The 15,858-nt window shown below is 38.3% G+C and overlaps 1 protein-coding gene across 2 annotated transcripts in view; it reads right to left on the bottom strand.

Moving 5' to 3' along the window:
- Positions 1-310: 310 nt before the first annotated feature.
- Fsd1l (fibronectin type III and SPRY domain containing 1 like) overlaps positions 311-15,858 on the bottom strand; it is a 65,626-nt gene continuing 50,078 nt past the window's right edge. For both annotated transcript variants that reach the window (XM_038347514.1, XM_038347515.2), the window contains 4 exons: positions 11,422-11,522; positions 10,641-10,892; positions 8,360-8,448; positions 311-5,070 (listed from right to left, as the gene is read on the bottom strand). In XM_038347514.1, the coding sequence (XP_038203442.1) occupies positions 4,948-5,070; positions 8,360-8,448; positions 10,641-10,892; positions 11,422-11,522 (565 nt within the window). In that variant the 3' untranslated portion in view covers positions 311-4,947. The remainder of the gene's footprint in view (positions 5,071-8,359; positions 8,449-10,640; positions 10,893-11,421; positions 11,523-15,858) is intronic.

The raw sequence follows: 15,858 nt of genomic DNA, 5'->3' as shown, positions 1-15,858 counted from the left end.
TTAAAAAATCATTTAAAAATCACTGATAATACCAACTTAAGAACATGCTTTTTCAAAGTAAACAGGATTTACAAGTATCCAAACACAGCCATTATTAATGAAAACCACCCCCTCTCCAGAGGACTCCACGTCATTACACACTTCACAACAGCCCTGTGAGGTAGGCTAAACAATGCACAATATTTTAAGTAAGGCAATAGAGACCCAAAGTGGTGAGTGACTTACAAAAGATCATAGATTACTGTATGGGAGAGTTATAGTGATAATTTTAAATACTTAATGTCACGAATCTTAAAGACTAGCAGCTTTTCCTGGCGCTATTTCCCAGCGCTAGCTATTATATCTTAATAGAATCAGTCATGCATTTGATTTTACAGAGTCTCCATCAAAAGATCAATTAGACTCAGTCCTTTGGTACCTTAGAGATACTGAGAATGTTCAAAAGACATTTTTCTCATAGTTCTGTGCTCTCCAAAATGTTCCAATATTAGAATGCCTTTTACCAATCTCTTCCAACTTGATTTATTTTAAAATTGGTTCAAAGTTCCAAGCTAAGCAAGTACATTCACTGACCGCTGCCCTACATACTGTAAATCCTCTACACAGTTTTTGCTAAGCACCAACTTAAGTTGACTGAGTATTATTAAGAAAATATATAATTTTAAACAAATATAACTTAACTGATGATGTATCAAAGTCTGTATATTAACCCAGAAAAATGTACTCTTTTTAATATGGTTGGGTAGTCAAGATAAAAGTTCTATGGTAATTTCTGCTATTGATTACTAAGCTGATATTACTAACATTCATATGGCATGTATAACATTTCAATTCAAACAACAGCAACAAGCAATCTACTTAACTTCCAACTGGAGGAAAGTTCCTCTGGTATTCAGGTTAATCCTACCTCTCAAGTAACAAATACTGACATCAGACTCACAAGTGTGAACACTGTTCCAATACAGATAAGAAACTAAAAATACCAATTGCAATGTGATGTTGGTGTGATAATCTTCAGTAAGAAAAGCTTTATTACTGACTGTAGTTCTGATTGCTGAGCTACAAAAGGTACATCTGGTTGAAAATAACAACTTCATGGTGACCTGGATACTAAGTAAATCCATGCTTACCTCTTAAAGACTGCATATAGTATAAAAACAAAATCAGGAAAGAAACTTTTCCAGACTTTTGGTTACAATATAAAAGTGTAGTATTATAACTTATCATTAATTTGATAGTTTTTTTTTACAAGCTACAACAAATGTACTTTAAATTTTTAAAAGTTATATTGAGTGTGTGTGTGTATGTGCGTGCGTGCGTGCGTGTGTGTGTGTGTGTGTGTGTGTGTGTGTAGTTTAGAGGACAACTTACAGGTGATGCTTCTCCCCAAACCTGTGTGCCCCAAGGAACAAACTCAGTCATCTTCTTGGCAGCAAGCTCTTTGCCTGTGATCCATCTTCCCAGCCCATGAATGTATTTCTTTAATAAATTTAATGACATATTAACATTATTTTTAGATCAAGACTACAAAATCAAAAACAGAAGAACGAGGTGCTACGGTGAATTAAACTCTACTAGTTTTGGAAACCTGGATAGAAAGTAATAAAACTGATGGCATATCATAGAAACTCAAGTGCTGTTACACGGCTTATATGCCGTGACTGAAACACTCACATTTTCATCTACAGTGGTGTGAGACCAGCACACTGCCTGCTGTGCTAAAGAGGCACCATGGCCTAGAGGAATATGGTTCATGGTAAGACGTCTATACTGTCTCCTTTTAAGATTAATATTCTTTGGAGTAATCACTTCCCATATATATCCCTTTCCAATTTTTAAAATTGTTTTTGAAAGAAACAACTGCAAATACATAAATAGTTATAATTTTTTGGAAAAGATAGAGAAAAAATAATTATTCTAAGTAAGTCAGGAAATAGAATATCTTGACCTAATTAAAATATTTCATCATAAACATTTCCTTTTATTATTTATACCAAGGATCTTGGAAGTTCAGGTTATACATAATATTGTTGATGGTTTGATTCCACGATGAGACCCTGACTGCAAGTCAGAGTCTTCAGAACAGACTGCTTTCAGAGCAGAGGGAGAAGGGCACACCTGGTGTCTAGCAGTTTTCCGTCCTATGGCAGAGGTGCTATCAAACCCACAGACAAACCCTTAATACTTTTAAAACCTATGCCTGGAACATTCAAAGAATCACTATATATTACATTTCTATGTGTATTAGTCATGAAATGATTGGTGTATTACATATTTACCAAACTTTAAATAATGTGACAGTCAGCTGGGTCAGTGAATTGCAGCAGAACTCTTTTTCTAAAGTGCTTAAGGCAGTTCCTTCCTGTCTACTTCTAGTTGAATAAAACTGGGTTGGAATTCAACTGCTAAAAGAGAAATACAATACTTAATACATGTTTTTATGAAACAGTTTCACACCTGTGATCTGTCCATTCCAGTCCACCTCTCCTGCACTTCCTTCATGGAAAGCAGTGGTGCTTGAGCTGGGCAGACACAGAAGCAGGAAGGAGGCCGGGAGTGCATTGTGAGTTATGAGAGGTCCCTCTGGTTGATGTACCACAGCAGACTAACCTGCGCAAAGAAGCTCAGTTTTTACCTCTAATGCTAATGAGGATGTCAAAGACTAGGATTAGTTAATAGTTACCTTATTTTGAAATGATTTAAGTAGGCACTATATTCAATTATTTTTAATTTAAAAACAAGGGTGACAAACTTCCTTTTAACTTAATAAGCTTACGGTTTTTAAACTAAAGTACGACAGATGTGTTCTTTTTTATAAAATAAGAGACAATAAGAATCAGAAGAAAAAGCTGTTACTTGAAAGTAATGAAGGAATAATTAGTACCAAATATCACGTGATAAGATTTTGGACTCTTATTCACTGACTTTATACTTTGTACTACAAATACACTGAGAAACAAAACCTTCTCAGTAAAAATCATGCATATTCCAATGAATGTGTGGAAATTTTATATAAAGGTCTCAGGTGATGGGCCGAGAACTATACATACGCACTCCTCTAGCCCTCCACAGGGCTAGATTCAGCTGACAATGAGCGTGCGCAGAGGACAAGGCACTGTAGGAATGAGAAGACGGCTATGGAATATAGAATATCACAGGGAAAAGTTCTATGCACAACAGCTGGCCTTCAATGTCATTTTTGACACAATATACTGAGTAGTCACACAAAGCAATTCCAGTCCATTACTGCTTTCAGGTATGACTTTACAAAGAGGAGCAACTCCTTTTTCCTAAAGTCATGAAATGATATTTCTATAGGTAGTAGAACTCTGAACAATGTCTTTCAAGCTATGAGAAATGAAAATAAAATACTGCTTTGGGGAACCAAACAAATATTGGCATATTTCACTCTGTAAATTGTTCCAGTCTGGAAAACTGCCAATGTGTTATCAGATGACAGTGCAGATATCTGTTACATGAGAAAAATAGTATCCTACGTCAAATTTGTTTCATCAACAGAACAAAAACAATCATGCCAGTAAGCAGCAAATTTTAAGAGCAAATACTTAGACTGCCATACAAACACCACACAGAACGCAACAACAGACACTTCTCCAGGGAAGTTTGCCAAAGCCCAAGACACTTAAAACAAAAAGAGATTTAAAGTCTCAAAAATTAAAAGTCAAATTTTCACTTCTTTAAAAGGCTGTTTTATAATTTCAGCTTCAACTTTGGCTTGAGAAACTCGAGTTTAAGGAACTCTGTAATAGGTAACCACAGCTGCGCTTGCTGATTCACACATCCCCTTGGGGAAGATGTGGGCTCGGGGAAGACATGTGTGTTCATTTTTGGAAGAATCATCAACTTTTAAACAGTGAATGAGTGAAACAAAAAACAAAAACCAAAATCTTCAAATAATTATTTGAAAAACGTTTATACTAAGTCAGACACATGTAGTTTTTTCAAAACAGTTAGTTAAACTATTCCATATCTTTGTAAAAATAACTTATAAACTATTCCAGAAAGGAATACTTTAGAAATATTTCTTTATAATCTTTCACAAACAAAAAATTAGTAATGTACAGATTTTTACCCTTTATAGAACTTAATTAACAAACTTCCATTCTCATTAGCAAGGGTAAAAATAAGCAATAATTACATTATCATCAGTGCCAGTTTAAGAGGAAACTTTTCAAAGGTAGCTTTAAAAGGTGGGATTAAAGAAGAGAACAAAATCAGAAAGCACGGCTTTTCAAATGGTCCCCAGGAGCACAGGGAGGAGCAGAAGGTGTGACTCAACAGAAACTCACATGACAAGTACTCCCTTTGCACTGTCTAAATTCTTCCTATCTGCTTGATATTTTGGGTTATAAGAACAATTATCACAGTATTTTAGAGGAAACAATTATATGAATCTGGTCAATAAGTAAGTTACCAATCAAAAGCTCAACTCACTTATAAAAGGTGAAATGAGCCACTGTAAGAAAACTTCTCTGCCATCCAAGGCAATGATTTGCATTTCTAGGAAGTCTTGGGGACCCTGTGTTTTGAAAGCTTCAGTTTAAGGAATTAATGACAGCTGATGAGGAGAAACAAGAACACAGTAAGCTTTAAGAGCTTTGCAGCCCAGGCCCTCCCTGGTTCACCATATATAACTATTACTATTAGACGAGCCAAAGTATCTCAAGAAACGGAAAAATGGGTTTCTACATAAATCCTTCAATACCACTCCTTTTCTATTTACTACTCAAACAACAGTCCATAGGTGCTGGCTTCTGGGACACTAAGTACTCTCCTGTGGCTGCTTCCTATTTGGTGCTTAGTCTAGCAGAGTCCAAGCTTTAAAGCAGAGCATAGCAGGCCTCATTCCCACCACTCCGAAATGTCTGCGTTAGGAACTGCGTGGAAAAGCCACCCAAAGAAGGGTAAACACAGTCTGAGGTGCCGTTACTGAGTGACATTGTTCAGGCTGCTCGCTGAACCAGTCATTCCATTTTCACTTTTCTGAAGTGTTCTCACAGCACTTGGAACCTGCATTCCAGTACTCAAAGAAAGTCCACCACACCAGACCTAAAACAAGACAAAACCTCGGTTAGACTCAGATCAAACTGAACTCCAGGAATCCTCAGCTTTCCATCTGAAATGCAAATCCCACATGAATGAACATCAGCAAATCCCAAACTGATAAGTTTAACGGTTGAGCTGAGGAGGAAGGGAAAGGCTCACAGTGGCCAAAGGAAGACTTTGCTGCAGAAGCCACTGAAACTGCATCCAAGAACGGGCATTCAGGCGGCACAAACTCCAGAGGCTAAACCAGATTGTTCTCAACAGACAATGTTGACTGCTGGTACTTCCCTAATCATTACAACCAGGGGATATGTACCCCAAAGAAACTTCCTTATCTTACTATTTTAACAGAGGCATGGCTTTAGATATAGGACATATTGGCCAGCGAGACGGCTTGGCAGGTAAAGAAAAGGCAGTGTCTATGCAAGCCAAACGACCTTAGTTTCTTCCTTAGAACCTGTAGTCAAATTAGAGGAATCAGCTTCTGACAGATGATTTCCACATGCACACTATAGCTCATAATCTCTCTCTCTCTCTCTCTCTCTCTCTCTCTCTCTCTCTCTGTGTGTGTGTGTGTGTGTGTCTATTTGTCTCTCTCACACACTAATATAAAGTTAAAAAAACACAAATGAGCTTATGAATGATAAAGTCACCTTGTTTGTGAAACACAGTCCTATTAGTCAACAAAGTTAAAAGATAGATTGGAATAGTTAAGAGACTTAAAATATAAAAAATATGAACAATTTAGATTATCAGCTATCATGTATATAGCAAACATGGGTTTAAAGCAAGGATAACTGTAGAATTATTTAAGAATTCCTACTTTCAAATATAAAACTGTTAACTAGAATGATGAACCAAAGACTCTACCAATTGAAATGATGAACTACATGGCTAACATTTAACATTTTTAAAACCAGCAGGCTTGGCAATAACAAATTCCCCAAATGTGAAAATATTCCTCAGATACAGATGTAATAAGTTAACTGTTTAAATGACTCAGGAAAAATATTTCCTTAAAATACCTAGCAGAAGACGGCTAGCACTCAAGAGTCCTGGTTGCTTTCAGAGGAGTGCGTTAAGTTCCCAGCACCCATATGGTGGCTAACAGCCATCTGTAACTCCAGTTCCAGGGGGTCTGGTGTCTTCCTCTGGTGTAGGAAGTATTACAGCTTGTATTATCCTGCCTACTAGGGCTTGGCCTCTTTTACTATTTACAGGGTTAATGTCCTTTATTTAGGGCTAGAGTCCACTAATGAGTGAGTATATACCATATTCATCTTTTTGGGTCTGGGTTATCTCACTCAGGATAGTGTTTTCTATTTCCATCCATTTGCATGCAAAATTAAAAAATCTCATTATTTTTTAATGCTGAGTAGTACTCTAATGTGTATATATTCCTCACTTTCTTTATCCATTCTTCCATTGAGGGGCATCTAGGTTGTTTCCAGGTTCTGGCTATTACAAATAATGCTGCTATGAACACAGTTGAAGAAATGCTTTTGTAGTATGATTGGGCATTTCTTGGGTATATTCCCAAGAGTGGTATTGCTGGATCCTGAGGTAGGTTGACTCCCAATTTCCTGAGAAACCGCCACACTGATTTCCAAAGTGGTTGCACAAATTTGCATTCCCACCAGCAATGGATGAGTGTTCCCCTTACTCCACACCCTCTCCATCATAGGCTACCATTGGTGTTTTTGATTTTAGCCATTCTGATAGGTGTAAGATGGTATCTTAAAGTTGTTTTGATTTGCATTTCCCTGTTCGCTAAGGAGGTTAAACATGACCTTAAGGGTCTTTTGGCCATTTGAACTTCGTCTGATGAGAATTCTCTTTTCAGTTCAGTAACCCATTTTTTTAATTGGAATCAGAGCATGCGTGTGCCCCTTCTCTTTTGTTCCCCTTCCTCCATGCCTGGTCGGCTGCTCCTTTGGGTCACATGATTCAACCAGTCAAGCGGATAATTCTGATTTGTGACTTTACCCCTTAATAAATGCCTATCTATTTCTTATTTCTGAGCTAATGTGGGATTTCTTTTATGCGTCCGACCGCCATAACTCCTGGTATACTCCTCTGCCCTCTGTGGCACCAGGGATGGATGAGGTGGACATACATTCACTGCTTGCTTTGTGTTTCTATGCTGTGATAAAACACCATGAGCAAAAACAGAAGGAAGGAGTTTTTCTTACACTCTGTATCACAGTCCCTCATCAGAGGAAGCAGGAGCCATGGAGGAACGCTTGCTTATTGACTTATTTCTCATATCTCATTCAGCTTGCTTTCTTATACCTGCCCAGGCAGGGCAACACCAGCCATGGGTTGGGCCCTCCCACATCAGGCAAGAAGATACTTGACAGACTTGCCTACAGTCAAATCTCCTAACTGAGGCTTCCTCTTCCCAGATAACCCTGGCTTGTGCCAAGGTGAGAGAAAATAACACAATACAACCAAATATACAAGCAGGCAAACCCTCATATACATAAAATATGTTTATTTTTTAATTTTGAAAAAAATACTAGCAGAAAATTTAAAGGTCAGTTTTTAAAAAAGTAAGCAGCCAGGTGATGGTGGCGCACGCCTTTAAACCCAGCACTTGGGACACAGAGGCAGGTGGATCTCTGTGAGTTCTAGCCTGGTCTACAAGAGCTAGTTCCAGGACAGGATCCAAAGTTACAAAAAAACCCTGTCTCAAAAAAAAAAAAAAAAGAAAGAAAGAAAGGAAGGAAGGAAGGAAGGAAGGAAGGAAGGAAGGAAGAAAGAAAGAAAGAGAAAAACCTAAGCAGTACTAAAGGAAGTGGGTATCCAAGTGCAAATAAGAAAAAAAACCATGAGCTAGACTGTTCACAAAAGTCTACTCAAAAGAGATCAATCACAGACTTAAATGTAAAACTTAAAAATACAAAACTTGAAGAATAAACAAGAGCATAAAGACAGCATGCCATTCCATAAAACTGCAAAGGAGGCTAAATGAATCTGGTGGCTAACTCTTCCAGAAGAGCCTCTTGGGGGTGGAGGTGGGCACAGGACACTGTGAGGCTGCACTGCTTGCTCGGGTGATAGTCACAAAGGTGAGTGCAGTCCTGTAAATATCCATGCTTGCCAGTCTGTACCCCTGTATGTTAGGACTGACTTTAACAAGACATACTGAAAACACACAGAAATCTAGAAAGGGTGGGTGGGGAAAAGGAGATGAATACAAAGGGAGTAAGGTACTCTGCCTCCTCAAATAATACAGCATATATTATTCTCAAAATTGCTGAGCCAGATAAAAAATAAGTAAGATACTAACCATGAAACCAGGCAGTACTGGCTGAGTAAATTTTGTCTTGAAGGAATATAGCAACTGCTTTGAGTGTGCATCATAGAAAGACAGCTGACCTAAAAGGATATAAAAAGTTGTAACATCTAGGATCAACATGTGACCATGCCAAAAGCCATATTTTAGCATTAATTTTTGTTACAAACTGTATGAACCATACTTAACAATTCTTATGAAAATCTGAAAACATGAAAAGAAAATCTAACTCTGGGTGTCTCCTGGCATTCAAGACCTTAGTAGTATCTCCATAATCTATTAAGCTAGTGCAGAAGTAAGTGTGACTTTGCACTGTTGAAATTTGCCATCACTGGCATATGTAAGAATACCATATAATTCTTAAAAAGTTATGGTTATGCTATGTACCGCTTTAATGCACATTGCTTGCTTTTGTTTCTTGTTACTAACATTATTTGCTGTTTGTTTTACATTTATTTTACACTATAGAAATGCTAGACAAAAAGCAAAATCAAGTTTTCTTATATATGTTCAAAACTGGTTGTAAAGCAAAAGACACAACCCACAGCATCAGCATGGAGTCTGGCTGAGGCACCACTAGTGAACATATACTACAGCGCTGGCAGGATCCGCTAGTGGACACGCACTACAGTGGTGGGGTAAAGAAAGGGTCCTGAAGAAGAGGAACACTGTGGTCAGCCTTCACAAAATGACAGTGACCTTCTTAACAACTAATTACACAAGAAGTTGCCGAGCACCTCAACAGGGATCGTTCAGTAGTGGTTTGCTTTTAAAGCAACTGAAAAGGTGAAAAGACTTGATAAATGGATGCCTCTTGAACTGACCTAAAATGAAAATGAAGTTGTCTACAACTGTTGTCCTCTCTTATTCTACACAACCATTTCTCAATGTGATTGTGACGTGTAAGGAAAAGTGGAGTGTACATGACAATTGATAATGATTAGCTCAATGGTCAAACCAAGAAGTTTCGAAACACTTCTTGGCTCAAGTGTGTGCATGTATGGTTCTCTCTTTATTTCTCTGTCTCTGTTTCTCTCTCCTTCCCCCTCTCAAAAAGTCATGGTTACTTGCCTGACACTCAGTTGCTGGTCTGTCTGATGAATCTGTCAAAAACCACCTCACCTGAGAAACATGCTTAGCAAACCACGAAATGCATCAACAATTGCACCGCTTTCGGCTGTCACTGGCTAACAGGAAGGCCCAATTCTCTACAAAGGGCCTGACCTTACCTCAAACAACCACTGCTTCAAAAACAGAGCAAAGCGCCACATTCACCAAGCAACTCACTACTGCTTGTTCAAGACCCTAGAAAACTTTCTGTCATAGAAATAATTCCACAGTCAGGCGGTGGTGGCGCACGCCTTTAATCCCAGCACTTGGGAGTCAGAGGCTGGCGGATCACTGTGAGTTCGAGGCCAGCCTGGTCTACAAGAGCTAGTTCCAGGACAGGCACCAAAGCTACAGAGAAACCCTGTCTCAAAAAAACCAAAAAGAAAAAAGAAGAAAAGAAAATAAATAATTCTACAATTAGCAGGATGCAGAAATTAGATTCCTCGTGTGTGTGTGTGTGTGTGTGTGTGTGTGTGTGTGTGTGTGTGTGTGTGTATGTGTGTGTTAGACTACCTGGATAAATATTTCTTATTGGCAAAAGTTGTTGATCCTTAATGGTTCCTATTCTGATTAGTAAAAATGTATTCAGGCCTAGCTGTAACAATTTAAAATTCATAGACCAGAACAGCAATTCCTTTGGCATCCACCAATAACATTACTCTACTTATTCCACATTAGCTGTTATTAGCTCACTAAATGCTAAGATCTCTTCCTTCATACATTGATTGTGCCAAATTCTATCAGCTTTTAAGCTTTACCCATCTGTCTGCTAACTACTGAGCCACAGGCACATTCCACCCCACTCAGTCCATCTTTCTGCAGCATCTTACTCTGACTGACTCCTACCTTGCCAGCCTTACACTTGCTCTCTCTTTTGGAGGTCCCCTTCGATGGCTCTCCTCTTGGGTCTCTATCCTAACCAGCCTGATATAATTTGTCTTTTTTTCATCTATTTTAAATGCAGTAGTTTTGTCTAGTTTCTCATTTTCTTTGTAAGCTGTTCCTAAAGAAATCAACTGCCACTAAATAGGAACAGAAAAAAAGCAATCTTCCTATATACTTTCACAGAAGTAAGCATTTTGCAACATTATTTTGTATACATAACGTATATTCAAATACAAGCAAATATGTAGAAATGACTTTTTAGGAAAATAAGTACACTTACCTCCATCAAAGTCACAAAACACACCTATTTTCTCAGGAACAGGAACATCCAAAGCTTTGACCTTATTGTTATGTTTGGCAGCAAACGTGCTCTGTAACCAGCTGTTGACATGGATGCACCAACTGGTGTTTGTCTTTCCTAACTGGTCAAATTTCCCCAAGGTTTTGTATGCTACGCCCACACTGTAGGATTTACAGTCCTTCTGGGCTTTGACTTCCCAATAATGCTGTCCGCTTTCAATAGCAGTGTCACCTGTAAAAGGTGAGGAAAGGTTTTGACTGAGTTGTCCTTGAGAGTCACACATTTTTACTTACCACATGTTCTACAACAACATAATTTCTTTTTTAGAGCAAATCTTAGTGTTGCTCAGTATAGCCACAAGTTCAAGATCCTTCCACCTCAGCCCCCCAAGTACTAGACTACAGTCTTATGCCATCATACCCACTAAATTTAACTACTCTTTCCGTGAAAATAACCATGCCAACAACAGATGCTAAATGCAGAGTATGTGCTATAAATTTAAAGCCTTTCTTTGTTAAAATCCCTTCAAGGCTTATATATTCATGAGGCATACTATATGAGCTGAAGTAGAGATTTAAAAGTTATCAGTAGGTCAAACTGAAGATTGTAAGTACTTATAACTCTCAAAGTATTCATATTTCAATACAGAAGCTGCTACAGACTTGTTCACATACAGGCAGGCTTTCTAGATGCTAAGTAGGAAGCTTACAGTACCCTTACTATGTGACCTTAAATCTGAGAGCACTATGCTTTCTCCTACCTAGCACTGTGTATGACTCCCCAGTAAAGCGGTCTCTGCTGCCTCTTACTGCTGGTGGCCTGGAGCCTACAGACGTCCGTTTTGGGGATGGTGTACCACTTCTAAAAAAAATCAGAAGCAAAAATAAAAGTATTTTATGTTGAGAATGGTTCATAAATTAGGATTACAAATCGCAGCAAAAGTCTCTGAAAATACTTCTCACCGTATTGCAGCATTTTATTTGATATAAATTATTAAGAGCTATCAATTATGAACACAAATGTAAGAAGTCATCAACACAAAGCAGGCTGAAAATGCTAATGTCATGCAGACTGAGCAAGGCTTATACAAAGAGCACACAGCTGAAATAAGAAACAATGCCAAAATGAGACAAGACTTGCTGATGGAAAAAAATTAAGAAAGATCTTGGAATGTTATAGCTTATAAATAATTTGCAGTTGAATTTAAATAAAAGCAAAGGCAAAAGCAGGTTCCTTATATAACCACAACTAAGTAGTCATTTTATTAGCAGCAATTTTTGTCCTTGATCTTCTTTTATTAAAAAAGAAAGTTACCTGAATCTATGTACTGGAAATACCAAAACTCAAAGCATGCCCACTACTACAATGAATAAGACCAATATGATCTCCTTTCATAGCAAATAACATGACAGCAAACTGGACATTATTATACTCTTCACCAACTCTCAAAAACTTCGAATGATTAACTCTCTATCAAGGCAGCGCCCAGGTCCCACGGTGCACTTCCTGCAGCCTCAGTCCACTGTGGCTTGTCCTTGAAGATGTGTTCAAAGTGCGCTTTAATTATACTGAGTTGGCATTTGAGAAGCATTTTCTTTTTGGTTAGTATCCTAGAATTAGGCTGTAGAGAAGCTCAAATGGTCAACTGTAAGCTTAAACTTACATGCAAGTATAGGGATCTCAGTCCTTAGGATGCATGTAAGTCAGGAATGGTGATCTGCACTTGTAACCCCGGAACTGGACAAGTGACAGGTGGGTGCATGTGGCTCTCTGGCCAGCCAACCTGCTTGGTGAGTCCCAGGAAAGTAAGAGATCCAGTCTCAAATTACAAGGTGACCGGCACCGGAGGAATACTGCCTACCTATCTACCTACAGTCAAGAACACACACACACACTCACGCATGAAGGAGGGGAGATTTTGAGAGATTATTCTGAGATTATTTAGGGAAAATGAAAATATTTTACTAGCATTACAACTTTTCCAATATACAATTACAAGTTTTCTAATATAGTTGCACTAGAATTTTTCTTTCAAAGAAAAAAATTTAGTAGAAAATAAATTACCAAATAAAATTAAAGTACAAATCCCTCATAAGCACAAGAATAAAGATATTTAAAGTCATTTCATATGATCCAGTAATTTCAGTTTTCATTGGTTAAATGTTATCTTGCTGTCAAGAACAGGCTTATTAGATGGTTTTGAATAATTAAACTGAACTGCTTCAAGTGTCTACTTTGTAGTGAATGATATTAAGTAGCATGATTACATATGGGATAAAATCTGCATGGTTTAGTTTAATTCTTCCTAAAAAAAGATCAAAAGGGCCGGGCGGTGGTGGCGCACGCCTTTAATCCCAGCACGGGAGGCAGAGGCAGGCGGATCTCTGAGTTCGAGGCCAGCCTGGTCTACAAGAGCTAGTTCCAGGACAGGCTCTAGAAACTACAGGGAAACCCTGTCTCGAAAAACCAAAAAAAAAAAAAAAAAAAAAAGATCAAAAGTCCTGTATTTTTATACAATTTTAAAAGTACATTAAAAGTGAAAATTGAAAAAATACTCATAAGCATAAATGTTGCTGTAAATAAAAACCAAAAGTATATATGAGAGACTATTAACAGTGATTAATTAACATGCTAGAATAATAAAGATATTCTTTCCTTCAACCCTGTCTCGAAAAACCAAAAAAAAAAACGTAAGTTTTTGTAAATTATACATTATGTTTATTCAGAAAACATGAACAGGGATGAATGAGGACTGGAAAATGAACATTTCTGTGAAGTTCCTGGGGCAGAAGTGGAGCAGGAAGAGCAAAAAGGAACTGAGTGGGAGTCACATGCTTTTATCCCAGCACTAAGGAAGTAAAAAGAGGAATATAAGGCGGGAGGAGACAGGAGCTAAAGGCCTCGATGGTGTGTGACTCCCAAGTACTGAAATTATAGAACTGTCTGTTTCCCTTTGAGACTGGATCAATATAGTGTACCCAGAGTGGCCTTTAACTCACAGAGGTTCATCTGCCTCTACCTCCCAAGAGCTGGGATTAAACGTGTGCCACCACTGCCTCGCTCTGCACTCTGATCTTTGGGTAAGCTTTATTTGTTGAAGCACAAACGAAGTATCACCACACATATTTCATCTAAATAAGCCATTCTGTTGCTTTAGAAGTGTAGAAAGCCCTGCATTAGGTGCAACATTAGGAAAGTTTGAAAAGGAACAGGGTTAAAAATAAAAATAAAACTGGCCTAACATGGCTCATAAATTATAACAAAAAGTTTTAAATCTCTGAAATATCTATGCAAGACAAGACTTCTGTGTGATTCACAAGTATCTGCTAACATTCACTCGAAGCTGGTATCCGAAACCAGCTTCTCCAGGAGACTATGACTGGGCAGTCCAGATAGCTTACCGAAGACCACCTAACCCAGTCATCAAAATATTACTGCATATTAGCCTTCCTCTTGGTAAGTTAATTTAGTTACATAGACTGATACTTACATACAATGAACAGTTTTAACTAATAAACGTATTTGTAGAAAATACATTTGGAAACTAGAGATGGCCTGGACTGTGCTTTAGAACAGCAACCATTCACTACATCTAGCTGCGCGCTGACCCCAGTCCTCCGGGAGAGGCTCGCACGCTGACCAGTTCATGACTGCGACTGCTTCTCAGCTGAGAGGTGGAGAAAGTCAGTAAAAAGATCTTGCTGTGATAACCAGGCAATGGTCAGTGAAAGAGGATGAGAAAGAAGTTACAGTAAATGCATTAAAATGGCAAGAATTAGAAGCAGCATGCCAGGATGCTATGATGCAGACACAACTGTAACAACTAGGCAGTGTCTGTTTCTTCCTGTTCTGGTGCTAGGGGACGGAGCAGGGATGTGTGTGCACATGTTACAGAAGCACTCTGCAACTGAGCTGCATTCCCCAGGCCCGTTTGAAGAACTCTTAAAACTCAAATTATCACAGTGGCACCGAAGGGCAGGCCACCGAAGAAGTAGGTAAATGTTTCCCTTAACAACAGACATGGACTGAAGATGTCAATAAAAAGACAATGCATATACAACCGAATACGTGGTGCCTTCAATAGATGGCTGCTATGGTAAGTGAAGTACCTTAGGGAAAGAAAATAACTGTGAGCAGGAATCACATACGGTGACCTCAGCACACAAGAGATATACAGTATCTTTTCTAAAATATGGTATTGTTGGTGAAGGACCAGCTATGCTCCTTCAGTCTTAAAACTGGAAAAATAAGGTCTTTCAAATTTTGTTATTATTATTATTTGATTTTCTGAGACAGGGTTTCTCTGTGTAATACCCATAGCTGTTTTTTTTGTTTGTTTGTTTTTTTTTTTTTCCGAGACAGGGTTTTTCTGTGTAGTTTTGGAGCCTGTCCTGGAACTCACTCTATAGATCAGGCTAGCCTTGAACTCACAAAGATCCACATGCCTCTGCCTCCAGAGTACTGGGATTAAAGGTGTGCACCACCACTGCCCAGCTTAGAATTTTTTTATAACAAAGTGTTAAGGTAAACTGAGCAGGCACAAGAGAAATTGAGACAGACTGAGATATACTGATGAACTGAGAAGGTACAGGAAATCAGAATCAACAAGGACATCTTTCCAAACTACCCAAAGTTTATTTACTCCTCCACCAGTGGGTTCTTGAACTCTCTGCTGGGAAGAAACTCATTCTGAAACTATTTTACAGGTTCAGTACTAAACATTTAGAGGACGGTAACAGTAGAAAGAAGGAAAAAATAACATTTTACTGAGTCTGGCTTCAAAATATAAGTGCTCATCTAAAGAACCAGAGAAACGTAATTAAAATGAATGTGACTTACCAGTAGTAAAGAAACACAAGGCAGCATGAAAAAGAGAACGAGAGATAACTGCTGATGTGTCAGTTAGCTTCAGAGTTAGGTTAAATGAAGAAAACATTTCCACCTCAGTAACTCAGGCCTCAGCTCTGCAGTACATTCTTGCGAGGCCCACGGCCATCACCTTGCGTACCAAACAGTCTGCTCTATCCAACTTAAAGGTACTTTGGCTACTTAACTAGATTAAGCACTTTTGAGTACCCCTAGAACAAATTGTTTTACCAGCTTTCCAAATGATTCGCCACTCAATTCAGCTTGTTCACTATTGTTAGATGAACAGAATGGATTTCCCTACTTTGAACAACCGTTTTTCATATTGTCT

The sequence above is a fragment of the Arvicola amphibius genome, chromosome 11, assembly GCF_903992535.2.
Source record: "Arvicola amphibius chromosome 11, mArvAmp1.2, whole genome shotgun sequence".
Classification (NCBI taxonomy): Eukaryota; Metazoa; Chordata; class Mammalia; order Rodentia; family Cricetidae; genus Arvicola; species Arvicola amphibius.
Note: the sequence above shows the minus strand (reverse complement) of the source record. Positions and strands in the feature narration are given on the sequence as shown.